This window comes from Physella acuta, unplaced genomic scaffold, assembly GCF_028476545.2.
Source record: "Physella acuta isolate Inbredline_101_S28 unplaced genomic scaffold, ASM2847654v3 ptg000409l, whole genome shotgun sequence".
NCBI lineage: Eukaryota > Metazoa > Mollusca > Gastropoda > Physidae > Physella > Physella acuta.
This window is the reverse complement of record NW_026731928.1, coordinates 210,342-224,907: the sequence shown is the minus strand read 5'-3', so window position 1 is coordinate 224,907 and position 14,566 is coordinate 210,342. Positions and strand designations below refer to the sequence as shown.

The 14,566-nt window shown below is 35.7% G+C and overlaps 1 protein-coding gene across 2 annotated transcripts; it reads right to left on the bottom strand.

Moving 5' to 3' along the window:
• Positions 1 to 5,594: 5,594 nt before the first annotated feature.
• On the bottom strand, positions 5,595 to 12,681 carry LOC131942512 (uncharacterized). Of its 2 annotated transcripts, none has more exons than XM_059302416.1 (6): positions 12,576 to 12,681; positions 12,016 to 12,077; positions 11,241 to 11,337; positions 9,975 to 10,075; positions 8,317 to 8,424; positions 5,595 to 5,802 (listed from the first exon to the last, which is right to left on the bottom strand). In XM_059302416.1, exons 2-6 carry the CDS (start codon positions 12,075 to 12,077, stop codon positions 5,640 to 5,642), a joined length of 531 nt encoding a protein of 176 aa, XP_059158399.1. In that variant the 5' UTR covers positions 12,576 to 12,681; the 3' UTR covers positions 5,595 to 5,639. The 2 variants fall into 2 exon arrangements, with proteins under 2 accessions (XP_059158399.1, XP_059158400.1); XM_059302417.1 differs by having other exon boundaries at positions 9,975 to 10,054.
• Positions 12,682 to 14,566: the final 1,885 nt, after the last annotated feature.

The following is a 14,566-nucleotide window of genomic DNA, read 5'->3' as shown; positions in this document are numbered from 1 at the left end:
TAATTACATTAGCAATCACGTATTTTTTTACGCTTGACATTGATTTCTAAATCTAAATAATTTAAATGTAATCAAAGCCGGTGTTATATTGCTTTCATCATAGTTGTTGAGGCGCAAATTCTACCGCACACAGTAGCCCATTGTATCCATAATGTATCGCACTCTTTAAAACGAACGTATGCGCAATACTGTTTATGAGGGACCCACACAGATGCGCTAGACCACACGCCAGTGGTGCAGTAGACAAAAGGGCGCTCTTTTAAAACTCATAGTGTTCCTCCCGAAGCCAGGGGTGCACCGGGTCAAACGAATTGTCATCGAATGTCGTGTGCCACAGAGTCAATATTGTAGAGTGCTCTTTAACACAACCTTAGGATATCCCAGGGCGCCAAATCGCATCCTGCCGGGGCGCCGGCAGACGCGCCTGATTCCATATAGTCAACAATTATTGTTGATCATCGTGTCTTTAGTGTTTACATTAAAAAAAAAACGAACGTAGGCGTCATAGTGTTCACATGGTAGCACGGGGCGCTTCGGGTTACGTAATATCCGGGGCGCCGGCGGCTGCGCCTGTTGTTGCTTTTTTACCTTAGCCCCCATGCAGAAGGCTCAAGTTTTAATATCGCCGCACTGGATTTTCGGGCGCCAAGCCGTTTCTTAACAAAAATCGCACCCTCCAGGGAAACGCCCATAACAAATTTTAATTTTTGTTTTCGCAGAAACCTTCTCGTGAGTGTTTTCATTAACTCTCGAAAGTTTAACGGCACTCAGATGAACGATGTCAAACAGCATCCGTTTTGTTTTTTACAAACTGTGTAGAGAAAAATTGCACCCTCCAGGAGCGCCGCCCTGTTAAAATAAAAAAAAAGAATTTCTTACTGAAACCTCCCCTGAAGTTTTATGGCGAGCGGATAAACGGGATTAAACCGCAATCTACTTTTTCGTATATATACCCTATATAGGGAAGAATCTATTCGCGCACTGCTGGGGCACCGTGCTTGCAGAGTTTCTTCCAGGCATCTCTTCGGGGGGGCGAAGCCCCCCCGAAAAATTTTTACCGCCCCCCCCCCCCGAACGAAATGAAATTTATATAATTTATATAGAAAATATATACTTTTAACAGTGTCCGCCCCCCCGAAGAAAGTTTACCGCCCCCCCCGAAGATTTCAAGTGCCCCCCCGGAGAAAAAAGTCTGGAAGAAACACTGCGTGCTTGTGAAATATATCCAGTGGTATTCTTAACTTAAGTTGCATGGCCATAGGATGAAAGATGTAGTGCTGCATAGAGGACATAAACAAACCCACAAACAAACAAGCAAAACTTCATTATATATATACATAGAGAGAAATATATATATATGATTCTACATATGCATATATATATATATATATATATATATATATATATATATATATATATATATATATATATATATATATATATATATATATATATAGCTACATTTGGTGACTTCCCATTTTCCCCAATGGCGTCAAATTTTGCACTTAATCCACCTATTAATTCATGTGAAAAAAAGCATCGTTTTCATCATAAATTATTAGATTTTGGTATCAGCCTCTCTCCGGTCGTCGCTTAGCAAATCTGTTATCCAAAAATTCAACAAGCATGTATTCACCTGTACATTTTGCCGTTTGTGTCATCTCCCCTCACCCCCCCCCCCCTGGGTGATAGTTTTTAAACGTGCACAGTTAATTGTATATTTTTTTTAATCTGCAGTCAGTTATTAGTACAGTTAACTCTCATTAGTCATTTATTGAACTGTCAAAATGCATACTTCTTCTATATATTTTGCTATTTTTCGCCATGGTGTCACCCCCGAAATTTTGCCACCTTGCGCAGTCCTCAGCCCCGCCCTACCTTGTGACTCCTCTGGTTAGGGGTACTACCTGAGTACAGTAAATATGTATATATATATATATATATATATATATATATATATATATATATATATATATATATATATATATAAATCGGGGGGTATAGCCCCTTGGCACACCTTGTACCAACGCCACTACATAATCATGTTCTTAAGATTATATAGCACATTCTATGTATAAATTCGATAAAAATAGCTATTACGTATTCTACAATTTTATATTTGTAATAACATATTGTAAACGAAATGAGTCTTAAATTCGATTACAAAATGGGCCTTTATATTATGTATTTTTTCTATTTTGCAATCATATCATGTATTACTTGTTGTATAGCCTAGATTCTATAATAATATACTAATATATTCTATATTACATAATCCTATATTATATCATTTAGTAATCTCTACCCTAATGTTTTCTATACCGAATAATCAATATTCTGTAATTCTAATTGTGTATAAATTAATCATATAATCTCTAAAATTAATCATAACTATGATCACAATTAAATTCAGCAATCCACTGTATTAATTTATATTGCTAAAAATAATTTAATTTTCAATTTTAAAGACAGAAGATGCATTTTTATAATATTAATTATTATTAGCTCTGTAAAATGAATGGTTGTTTAATTTTTCTTATATTAAATATTTTAAGCGATTAATTAATCGAAATGGTTTTATTCCGTTAGCTAGTTTTTACAGTTTATAACTATAATTAGAGTCTCAACGACAGAATCAAATGAGAAAAAATCTATAGCGTTATTATATACCGACACTGTTGATAAGCCACTCAACGACAGTGTCGTTGAGAATAGTGTATGATCGGCTGGTATTCAGCTGTGTTCATAACGCAACAGTGTTGTCATAATCCACATAATAATCTAACGATGGAGACAATTGAAAATTTCACATTTCCTAATGCCAAAAATAAGGCCAACACTTACCAATTCACCTCGTTCCTTGATGTAAATGTTAAGTAGTTCTAGATTGCGCTGCCTTTGGGACTAACTACACATTCAAAGGCTCTGACTGACACAGAATGGAAGTAAACAGCGTGCTAGAAAATATAGGTCACGGTATAAACATTTCCTAGTGCAGCGGTTCAAACTCTGTGATGAGCTACCCCGTCGGTTAAAGGTGGGGCCAAAGGGAGGGGGGGGGGGGGAGTTTTGATCCATTGGTGTATATGTCCATAAGAACTTGAATGTGTGATTAAAAAAACAAAAAAAAGATTTATATAAAAGTTCCTTAGTAAAACAAAACAACAAAAAGCATTAAATTCGCTCGAAGCAAAATAAGAAATAACGTAGTTTGTTCTTGGAAGGACAAAGGCTTTGGAAATAAATCCAAAAACAAAAGCATGCTGAAGAAATTGTCATGAAGAAATCTCTTGGGGGTCAATAGTTCTCCTGCTCTTACCACACAAAATCAAACTTTGGTAAAAACGTGTTATTTTCTGAACTTAAACTATGTATATATTGGCGCCCTGGGCCTTCCCGCGTGCGCTATGGCACCTACGTTCGGTTTAGTGAGTTCAATAGAATATGGATAAAATGGGCTGTTATAGTCGTTTACTAAAATCAGGCGGTTCCGGCGGCGCTTGGCAGGGTGCGATTTGTCCCCGAGCTATACTTTGAGCATTATGCGTTTATATTTGCATTTAAGTTTGTGTTTGTTGTGCATTATTGTTTGCGTTTGTGTTTGTGTTGGCGTTTGTGTTTGCGTTTGTGTTTGCCGTGTATATGCTGTTTACTAAACACACAAGTCAAGGTCCTTTACAGATTTTTTCACAGAGGCCAGTGCAGGGTCTGGTTGGTACGGCTAGTTTATTTTAAATTTCGCTTTGTTTTTTTGTTGTTTTTGTTGTTTTTTTTTTAAATTGCTTCACTTCACTGGTCTTTACCTTTTACGTCACGCTTTACTCACATTTACGTGCAGGCCATTTAAAACAAAATTTGAAAAGGAAGTTTTTATTTCTCCCTTTCAGAAGTTGCGGAAATGCGTTAGACGAGTTTCATTCAAAACAACTGCTGCCTTGTAGTTTGTTCTTGGTTTGACGAAGGCTGTGGAAGCAAATCCAAAAACCAAAAGCAGGCTGGAATCCAGAGGCGTAGCGAGGGGGGGGGGGCCGGGGGGACATATGTCCCCGGGCGCCGACCTTAGGGGGGGGCGCCAAATTGAAAGTTTGAGGGGGGGGTGCAAATGAAAAGTTCGAGGGGGAGTGCAAATCGAAAATTTGCTCCCAAAGGGGGGGCGCCAAATTGAAAGTATGTCCCCGGGCGCCGGGAAGGGTCGCCACGCCTCTGCTGGAATCTGAGTCAACGGCCTATATGGCGCTTAACAAGTTAGCACGTAATACTTAATTGTGTTGGGGAAGACCTCCTAAAGATTAAAATTAAGAACGAAGAAGAAGAAAATAAGCTGCGATATACTATCAGTTGCAAAGCTTTAGAGATGTTTCATTCTTTAAAAACCTGCAACCCCCGCGGATCTAGTTCCTGGTACCTCACATGTTGCTCGAAACCCATAACAAGAAATAGCCGCTCGACTGCTTGAATCTCAAAGACATAGATGTCTACAGTGTTTCTTTCAGATTTTTTAAAATCGCGAATGGAGGGGGGGGTGCGAATTGAAACTTTTTGCTGCGGACTAAATTTTCCGGGGGGGGGGGGGGTGTGGTGCGGACACAGGTAAAAGTATATATTTTCTGTATAACTTCCATTTTGTTCAAAGGGGGTGTCGTAGACGTTTTTCGAGTGGGGTAGGGGGGGGGGGCTCTACCCAGTGGCGGAACTAGAAATCAAAGGCTCCCCCGCAAAGAAAAATCTAGGGCCCCCTATATATATAATAAATATATATATATACATATATATATATATATATATATATATATATATATATATATATATATATATATATATATATCCTAACTGAGTAATTTAGACTACTTCATTGCAATATATAACCATTCTGAGCGAACAAAACATAAAAGAATTTAGTCCAAACTCATTGTAATCTAAACTCATCGGCTTAAATATGCTGGTCAAAAATATATAAAGACGTTAGCTTAATTCGTGAATGGTTTCTCGCGTTATGTTTATTTTTTTCATTTTTGGCTTTTATAATATCAATTTTGAAAACATTGATTTTTATAGCTATACTATTGTATAGTACGTCTTATTTAAGTAACAATTCAGAGAAACAATAGCTTTTTAATATACATAGTACAAAACTATTTAAATTAGCTTTGTGGGCATCCCTATTTTAATTAAAGAAGGGCAGTAAGTCATGGAAGTTGTGTGAATGTTTACCTACCTTTCAAACTATAGCTCTTGTAGATTTTAAAATATTTTTCTACGCAACAATCTCTGCTATAGTAGACCTGTTTTTTTTTTTTTTTTTTTTTCGTTTTTTACAAAACCACGTTTAAGATGCATGAAAAACATAATTTTTGAAAAAAAAAATGCATTGTTTTTTGGTCGGAACTGGGCCCCTAAACGTCCTGGGCCCCCCCCGCATTGCGGGGTCTGGCGGTAAGGTAGTTCCGCCCCTGGCTCTACCTGGAGGAAATGCTGCTCGTATAGTTGGGCCACTCGAGCTACCAGTGTATTTCTATTTTACAATATTCGTAACACTACACGAACATCGATTTACAGACAGCGACACCCTTTGAGTACAAAACTACAACAACCTATTGTCAACCGTATGTTTATTCAACACGTTAGCCTGAGTGCTACGGCTACTCTCCGACATTGTAACAGCGACAAAATGAAGGAGTGTGGACGAAGGTCAGGATGACCTTTTCGTTGCTGGACTTGGGGTAGAGCGGGTTGTACACCAGGGCAGAAAATATTTCGTCGACCATCACACAACGGCAGCCAAGGAAGCAGTTCTCCGCTGCCCTGTTTTAAATGTTAACAATTACATTAACCATGTTATTAACTATATTATTAACCATATTATTAACCATATTATTAACCATATTATTAACCATATTATTAACCATATTATTAACCATATTATTAACCATATTATTAATTATATTATTAATTATATTATTAACCATATTATTAACCATATTATCAACCCCATATTATTAAACATTTTATCAACCATATTACTAACCATATTAATAACCATGATATTAACCATATTATTAACCATATCATTAACAATATCATTAACCATATTATTAACCATATTATTAACCATGTTATTAACCATATTATTAAACATTTTATTAACCATTTTATTAACCATATTATTAACCATATTATTAACCATATTATTAACCATATTATTAACCATATTATTAACCATATTATTAACCATATTATTAATTATATTATTAACCATATTATTAACCATATTATTAACCCCATATTATTAAAAATTTTATCAACCATATTACTAACCATATTATTAACCATGATATTAACCATATTATTAACCATATCATTAACAATATCATTAACCATATTATTAACCATATTATTAACCATGTTATTAACCATATTATTAAACATTTTATTAACCATATTATTAACCATATTATTAACCATATTATTGACCATATTATTAACCATATTATTAACCATATTATTAACCATATTATTAACCATATTATTAACCGTGTTATTAACAATATTATTAACCATATTATTAACCATATCATTAACCATATCATTAACAATAGCATTAACCATATTATTAACTATATCATTAACCATATCAGTTACTATATTATTAACCATATTCTCAACCATATTATTAGTCATATTATTAACCAATTTTGAAATCATATAAACCATATAATTAACCATATTGTTAAATTATATTATTAGCCATATTATTAACCATAATATTAACCATACGACTAACCATATGATTAACCATGTGATTAACCAATTTTTTAACCATATTATTAACATATTATTAATTATTTAATCAACTATATAATTAACCATTTTTTTCAAATCATATTTACCATATTATTAACCATATTATTAACAATATAATCAACTATATTATTAACCATTGTTTATAATCATAGTAACCGTATTATTAACCATATTATTAAATTATATTATTAACCATATTATTAATCATATTATTAACCTGTTTCTGTGTTCTATGTATATGAAGGGCTATTGTGGTTAGAACTATGCCCAGCCACTTTTTACTTTCCCTAATATGAGTCTAGTACTCTCCAACAGTGGCGTCGCTAGGTCGGGTGTCACCCGGTGCGACACTTCGTGTTGTCACCCCCCTCCCCCAAGAAATAAAGTATATATATATATATATATATATATATATATATATATATATATATATATATATATAGTGTTAATAATGCAGTTGGATGTAGAATTGCTTTCTTTTAAGTTAGCACGTTTACGACATGTCACCTGTCACCCCACCCACTTGCAATAATTGTCGATTATCACTTAAAAGACTCTTTAACTTTAATTAATCATTAATGGAGCTGGTAAAAAGCATTTTTCTTCTGTAAATTTTGCTTATTTTTACCATGGTGACACCCCCATAAATTGTGTCACCCGATGCGGTCCGCACCCCCCGCGCCGCCCTTGCTACGCCTCTGCCCTCCAAAGCTGGGTGGACTCGGAGACATACAACGGACTTGAGTATTTGATCCGAACTCAATACTCACGGTTTAGGAGTCCTGCGCTATACTCTCCAACCACGAAATCCCATAAGAATAATCATCATCTTTTCCCCCTTGTGCCCAAGACACACGGGGCAGATGAAGTAGAGTTTATCTGTTTCAAAGACCGCGGAATACAAGGGAATAATGTGGTCAGCACTATGCCCAGCCGTCTTTGTTTCCTTAACTTGAGTTAGGTACCCAACAGAGCTGCGTGGACTCAGGGACGTTCATCTTATTTAAACACGGGTTCGAACTCGAGACGTTCGATTTAGCAGTCTAGCTCGCTCCCGCGCCGTCTCTTCCCATAATAATAATAAAATTAAAAGCGTATATTTTCTCTGTTGACGATTGGCTTTATTTAAATAAACGACGCAATGTTGGAACGCAATGGTAAAACGAAATGTGAAAATAAAGGGAACATAATACTTTTAATTAGAGTAAACGTAGTAGTGAATCCTCTTTAGACCTAGCATTGGGCAGGTGAAGTAGAGTCCATGTTTCTTGACCTCGGAATATGTAGGGTGTGGTCAGCACTTTGCACAGCCGCCTTTACTTTCTCTAACGTGAGTTAGGTATCCATCAGAACCCTCCGTACAAATTGACGCTATACTGATTTGAGGAACACGGATTCGAACTCGAGACTTTCGTGTTAGTAGCCTCATGCTCTACCGCTTAGGCCACGCTGTCCAAAATTACTACTAACCAATACTTTAAAAAAATATGATACGCTAAACACATCGAATCTCACCGGCAAGTTTCTTTAGTAAAATACTGTTTCCTGTTGGATAAGCTGACCAGGGTGACATTCTGACCTAGCATGTTCGGGAGGGTCTCGTAGGTTACTAGGTTGGAGGTACTGTAAGTGGTAGCATTTCAAGAAGGTTTAGGGTTAGTATTTAAACAAGAAGGTTTAGGGTTACTAGCATTGAGGTACTGAAAGTGGTAGCATTTCAAGAATGTTTATGGTTAGTATTTAAACAAGAGGGTTTAGCGTTACTAGGTTGGAGGTACTGAAAGTGTTAACATTTCAAGAAGGTTTAGGGTTAGTATGTAAACAAGAAGGTTTAGGGTTAATAGCATCGAGGTATTGAAAATGTTAACTTTTCAAGGTTTATGGTTAGTATGTAAACAAGAAGGTTTAGGGTTAATAGCATCGAGGTATTGAAAATGTTAAAATTTCAAGGTTTATGGTTAGTATTTAAACAAGAAGGTTTAGGGTTACTAGCATCGAGGTATTGAAAGTGTTAACATTTCAAGGTTTATGGTTAGTATTTAAACAAGAAGGTTTAGGATTACTATCATGGAGGTACTGAAAGTGTTAGCAATTCAAAAAGGGTTTAGGGTTAGTATGTAAACAAAAGGGTTTAGGGTTTAGTTTGTAAACATAAATGTTTAGGGTTGATATGTAAACTAGAAGGTTTACGGTTAGTATGTAAACTAGAAGGTTTAGGGTTAGTATGTAAACAGGAAGTTTAGGGTTAGTATGTAATCAGGAAGGTTTATGGTTAGTATGTAATCAGGAAGGTTTAGGGTTAGTATGTAATCAGGAAGGTTTATGGTTAGTATGTAATCAGGAAGGTTTAATGTTTAGTATGTAAACAAGAAGGTTTAGGGTTATTTTGTAAAATAAAAGAAAGTTTAGTATGTATAGTCAAGGAGATAATCAAAGCGTTAGCGTTTCAATAAAGTATAGGATTAGTATTTAAAGTATAGTCAGCAAAAAAAAATTTTTTTGACAGAATATCAACAGGACAGATGAAACAGAGTTGACCTGTTTTTTTACCACGAAAGATGGTGGTAGAATGGGACAATTTTTACGGCTATAAAACTCGAGACTGGGATATGAAAGTAAAACATTTGGGTTATCATTCGTGTACTCTACTTTCCATTCACGACGCCTTATACGTATTTAATTTTAGTGAAATAGCCTTAACATATCCCCAACAATTGATCTACCTATAAGATATAGTAGCCTTTATTTTCCCCAACAGCTGTGCTACCTACTAGTTATAGTAGCCTTTACTTTCCCCAACAATTGATCTACCTATAAGATATAGTAGCCTTTACTTTCCCCAACAATTGATCTACCTACTAGATCTGGTAGCTGTTACTTTCCCCAACAACTGTGCTACCAACTAGATCTGGTAGCCTTTACTTTCCCAAACAGCTGTGCTACCTACTAGTTATAGTAGCCTTTACTTTCCCAAACAGCTGTGCTACCTACTAGTTATAGTAGCCTTTACTTTCCCCAACAACTGTGCTACCTGCTAGATCTGGTAGCCTTCACTTTCCCCAACAACTGTGCTACCTACTAGTAGCCTTTAACAGTTTAGCCCATTTGGACCTGTCACGGTTAGGCTGTACGTCATGGTTTTAGCTCAGACAAATAACTTTAAATCTACTTACGATTCACAGCATCCATGATAAGATACTCTCGAATTAGATTTTGTTTCGCTTGAACTTGAACCAATCCCGCGAAAAAAGTGCTGCGTAAAAATAATGCGTTCCTAGAATTGTAAGACGATATAGCCTTATAGTGTCAATTATTTAATTTGGTTACATTTAATGTGTAAATTATTTAATGTGGCTAAAGTGTGTATGTGAATTATTTAATTTGGCCTCAGTTCATATGTGAAATATTTAATTTGGCCACAGTTCATGTGTGAAATATTTAATTTGGCCACAGTTCGATTGTAAAATATTGAATTTGGCCACAGTTCGTGTGTGGAATATTTAATTTGGCCACAGTTCATGTGTGAATTATTTAATTTGGCTACAGTTCATCTGTGAATTATTTAATTTGGCTACAATTCATGTGTGAATTATCTAATTTGGCTACAATTCATGTGTGAAATATTTAATTTGGCTACAATGCATGTGTGAATTATTTAATTTGGCTACATTGCATGTGTGAATTATTGAATTGGGCTATGGCTAATGCGTGAATTATTTATTTTGGCTACAGCTAGTGTGTGAATTATTTAATTTGGCTACTGTTAATTAAAGTGTGAATTATTTGATATTGTTACAGTTCATGTGTGAATTATTTAATTTGGCTACAGCTAATGTGTGAATTATTTAATTTGGCTACTGTTAATTAAAGTGTGAATTATTTGATATTGTTACAGTTCATGTGTGAATTATTGAATTTGGCTACAGTTCATGTGTGAATTATTTAATTATGCTAAAGTTTAAGTTTGAATTATTTGATCCGATCACAGTTCAATTGGCCATAGTTTTAAGTTTCAACTTTTCAAATTGCTCACTAATGGACTGGGTATACATTTAAGCACGGACAATCTCTGGGGCCTCACACTCAATAGATGATGGCCTTAGCTTACCTTCTTCTTCTTTTTCTTCGTTCTTAATTTTTAGTGTTGGAAGGGATCGAGCCTCATCTGCCAGAGGGTTTAAACTCGAGACTTTTTTCGAATTTAACAACCATGAGCTTTGCCGACTCGAGCATGCTTCCATCATAATTAAGGATACGTGTCAACTGGTTATGCGCCATTCATTGACTCCGATTTCAGCCTGCTTTTCTTTTTGGATTTGCTTCCATAGCCTTTGTCCAACCAAGAACAAACTACAAGGCAGCAGTTGTTTGATTTTGGAGTTGTCTCTCCTAGAAGAGTGGCTGTCCCCAGATAACGAGCCTTAGCAAACCAAACTCACCAGTTTCTCCTTTACTTTCCCATCGTCGATTTCCTCTGGTGTTTTGAATAAGTTCCAGTATTCTTTTTTGATGTCTGTTTCAGCTAACGCCGATAAACTGTACTCCACATAAAATATGACAAAAGTTAGAGAAGGCTTTGCTAAACAAGCATTAGGGGGTCGTCCATAAATGATGTCACACTCGTAAGGGGGAGGGGGGTCCGTAATTTTGCAATATTAGAAAACGAATTTTAGATGCTATTTCGCGTTTTAGAAAACTGTTTTAATATATTGTAATAGGAATTGATTAAAATACTCTATTTTGAAAGAGTTCAGACAAGATTTTAGAAAAATATCGATTTAAAAAAAACATTCAATTGCAATTTTGAGGAGGGTTGTAGCGTAAGGTGTGACGTCATTTTAGGGGTGGGGTCTGGCTTTTTGTGACGACGTGTGACGGAGGGGAGGGAATTAAAAATCGTCCAAAAAAGCGTGACGTCATTTATGGGTGACCCCTAGGCCCTTTTTTTAATTTTCTTTTTTTTAAATCTGTGAGATCAGTATAATGCAGTTTAGTGCCCAGTTTATAGAATATTTAAGAGATTTTCAAAATATTATTCTTTACAGGAAATCTAAACAAAATTTGAGAAACTGAAAATATGTTGTTTTTTTTAAGTAATTAAAAATATTGATTTGATCAGATATTTAAGTACATCCTTAGAACCAACATTCTATTTTATGTTTCGTTATTTACATTTAATATGAATGTATAAATGGTGCCCCTTATATTACTTACTTCTGTTGTAAACTTTTTTGAAGTAAACTTTGCAATAGTATAATCAAAGCAAAGCGAAACATCTATTGAAAAAAAATTTAACATTTTGAAAAGTGGCATTGTAAAACGAAGGCGTAGCGAAATGACATATTGCTAATTCGAAGATTGTTGCATTACACACCAATGCAATTTAGTATAGTCAAGTAACACTTGTACAAACTAACGTTATATAATTACAATGTTCAAGTATCACCTCTTACCAATTTTAAATAATATTTGTTGAATTTCGTTTAGAAGTATATGTTACAGGGCAAATGATCCAATAAGAAATTAGTCAATTTATAGAATTTAAAGAAAAACAAAAATAAATGGTGTTGGGTTGTTTTTTGTTGTTTTTTTTTGTACATACAATTGCAAAAAACAACGACGCATATGTTAAAGGCGAACGATCCAATAAGAAATTAGTCAAATTATATATTTTAAAAAATTGTGTGTGTTGGGTTTTCGTAAATAAATTTTGAATAAAACAACGACAGTAATAAAAAAAAACTATGAAAGCTGAAATTGAAATCGGGTGTTACCTTTTCGTGGAAGTGCTAACTCAGGCTTAAGTTGTTGATGATTTCCCTTAACACGCTCTTCTTGTTTACAATCGACAGGCAATAAACATCGAGCTGACCAGCTGGTGAACACAGTGTGACGTCACACTTTGGCTTTTTTAAAAAAGTATTTTTAGAAACTGTATTTTAATGATCAATTAACAATTAAGTTAGCGAAAATGAATCAATAGATAGTTAATTTTTAAATTAAGTCTTGAATTTTTTATTTAAAATTTACTTGATAAAATCCGCACTTGGCCGTATATTATTAACAACTACGGCTAAAACATAAGAAAGATCTAACAGTTTTAGTAGCATTTAGTTTCGATAATTACTTTGTTGTTTAACATTGTGTAAGTAAGTAAGGTTTCCCTTTCAAACCTGACGGGCAAGTGAAGTAGAGTTGACTTGTTTCTGTGACCTCGGCATATGAAGAGATATTGTGGTCAGCACTATGCCCAGACGCCTTTACTTTCCTTAACAGGAGTTAGGTACCCATCAGAGTTGGGTGGACTCAGGGACGGTCTACTGACTTGGACCAGGATTCGAACTCGAGACTTACGGGTTAGCAGTCCAGCTCTCTACCGCTAGACCACTCCGTCCCACATAACATTGTGTGTAAGATCTTTATTTCCTCAAATTGTTTCATTATAGGTTCTCATTGACTTTTTTGGAGGTACCGACCCTCATCAGTTTCATATGCTCATCCACCGAACCAATCTTAATTTATCGTCCACACTGACAAAAATCCGATCGTGAATCACATGAGTCGGGTGTGTGTCTTGACCTCCGCCGAACCCCTAAGAATGACCTACCAAACCCCACGGGGTTCGGTCGAACCCAGGTTAAGAACCACTGTGTTAAATAGTATTCTTATAGAATAGGTGCATCACTTGTTGAAATACTGTACACTGTTCAAATGTATTTAAAACTACCCTGAGAAAATATACCTATTATTTGATGAATTAAAATACAATGTTCAAAAGGATTTAAAGCTACCCATCATTACGAACAAGTCTCAATCAAACATGTTTGTCAACAGAAGTTCTTGTGACCAAAATGATCAGCAATTCTACCAGAATGTAGTTTGGCTTAGGTTAACGACATACGTATCGGTCGTTATGTATGGAAAACGCTGAAACAAAAGTTGGTATGATGGTGTTGATAAAAAAATACGATAGGGCGCAGTCAAAAGGTTAACTAGAAAAAAAATACTGTTTTGATAAATGTTCAGTTAAATATTCTTGACTTCATTACCTTATCTTAAATTGTTAAATGATTTTTTAAAAGCTGTCAAATTAGGTCCTAAGAGTACGTTGTAGTAATATATAACATCTAAATGCTATAGTAATAACTGCCATATAAACGATGTAGTAATATCTAACATCTAAATTCATGATCGTATGTTATAATGAATATACATTTGGCTACGTTTTCGAATTGCTAATAAGATTATTTAGTAATATAACACGGACATTTCCAGTTCAAGTTTTCCAATCTACTTTGTATGTATGCATTCACTTCACAAATTCCTATGTGGCCCACAGTGGCGTAGCGAGGTCGGGTGTCACCCGGTGCGGCACTTAATGGTGTCACCCCCCCCCCCCCCCCCCCAGAGGCGTTGCGACCCTTCCCGGGGAAAGCTTCCAAGTTTTCGATTTGCCACCCCCTCCCCCTCAAACTTTCGATTTGCACCACCCCCCCCTCAAGTTTTTCTCTATATATTTTACTATTTTTTGCCTTGGTGTCACCCCCCTAAATGGTGTCACCCGGTGCGGTCCGCACCCCCCGTCCCCCCTCGCTACGCCCCTGGTGGCCCATGAAGAACAAAGGGCTGCAACCACACCTCTCCATCGGAATCGACTTTGAGCGGCTCTCTTTATTTGCGCCCATGTTAGCCAGGTAGCCCTTACCTCATCTTCTACTTTCCTTCTCCAGGATTTCCTTGGCCAGACTACTTCCCTCTTTCCCCG

Excerpts from the sequence above, each read along its gene's own strand:
- LOC131942512 (XM_059302416.1), bottom strand. The coding sequence starts at position 12,077 with ATGTTTCGCTTTGCTTTGATTATACTATTGCAAAGTTTACTTCAAAAA. Across the intron at positions 11,338-12,015 it reads CAAAAAAGTTTACAACAGAA|TTTATCGGCGTTAGCTGAAA; the intron begins GTAAGTAATATA and ends TGTGGAGTACAG. Across the intron at positions 10,076-11,240 it reads GGAAAGTAAAGGAGAAACTG|GAACGCATTATTTTTACGCA; the intron begins GTGAGTTTGGTT and ends TTACAATTCTAG.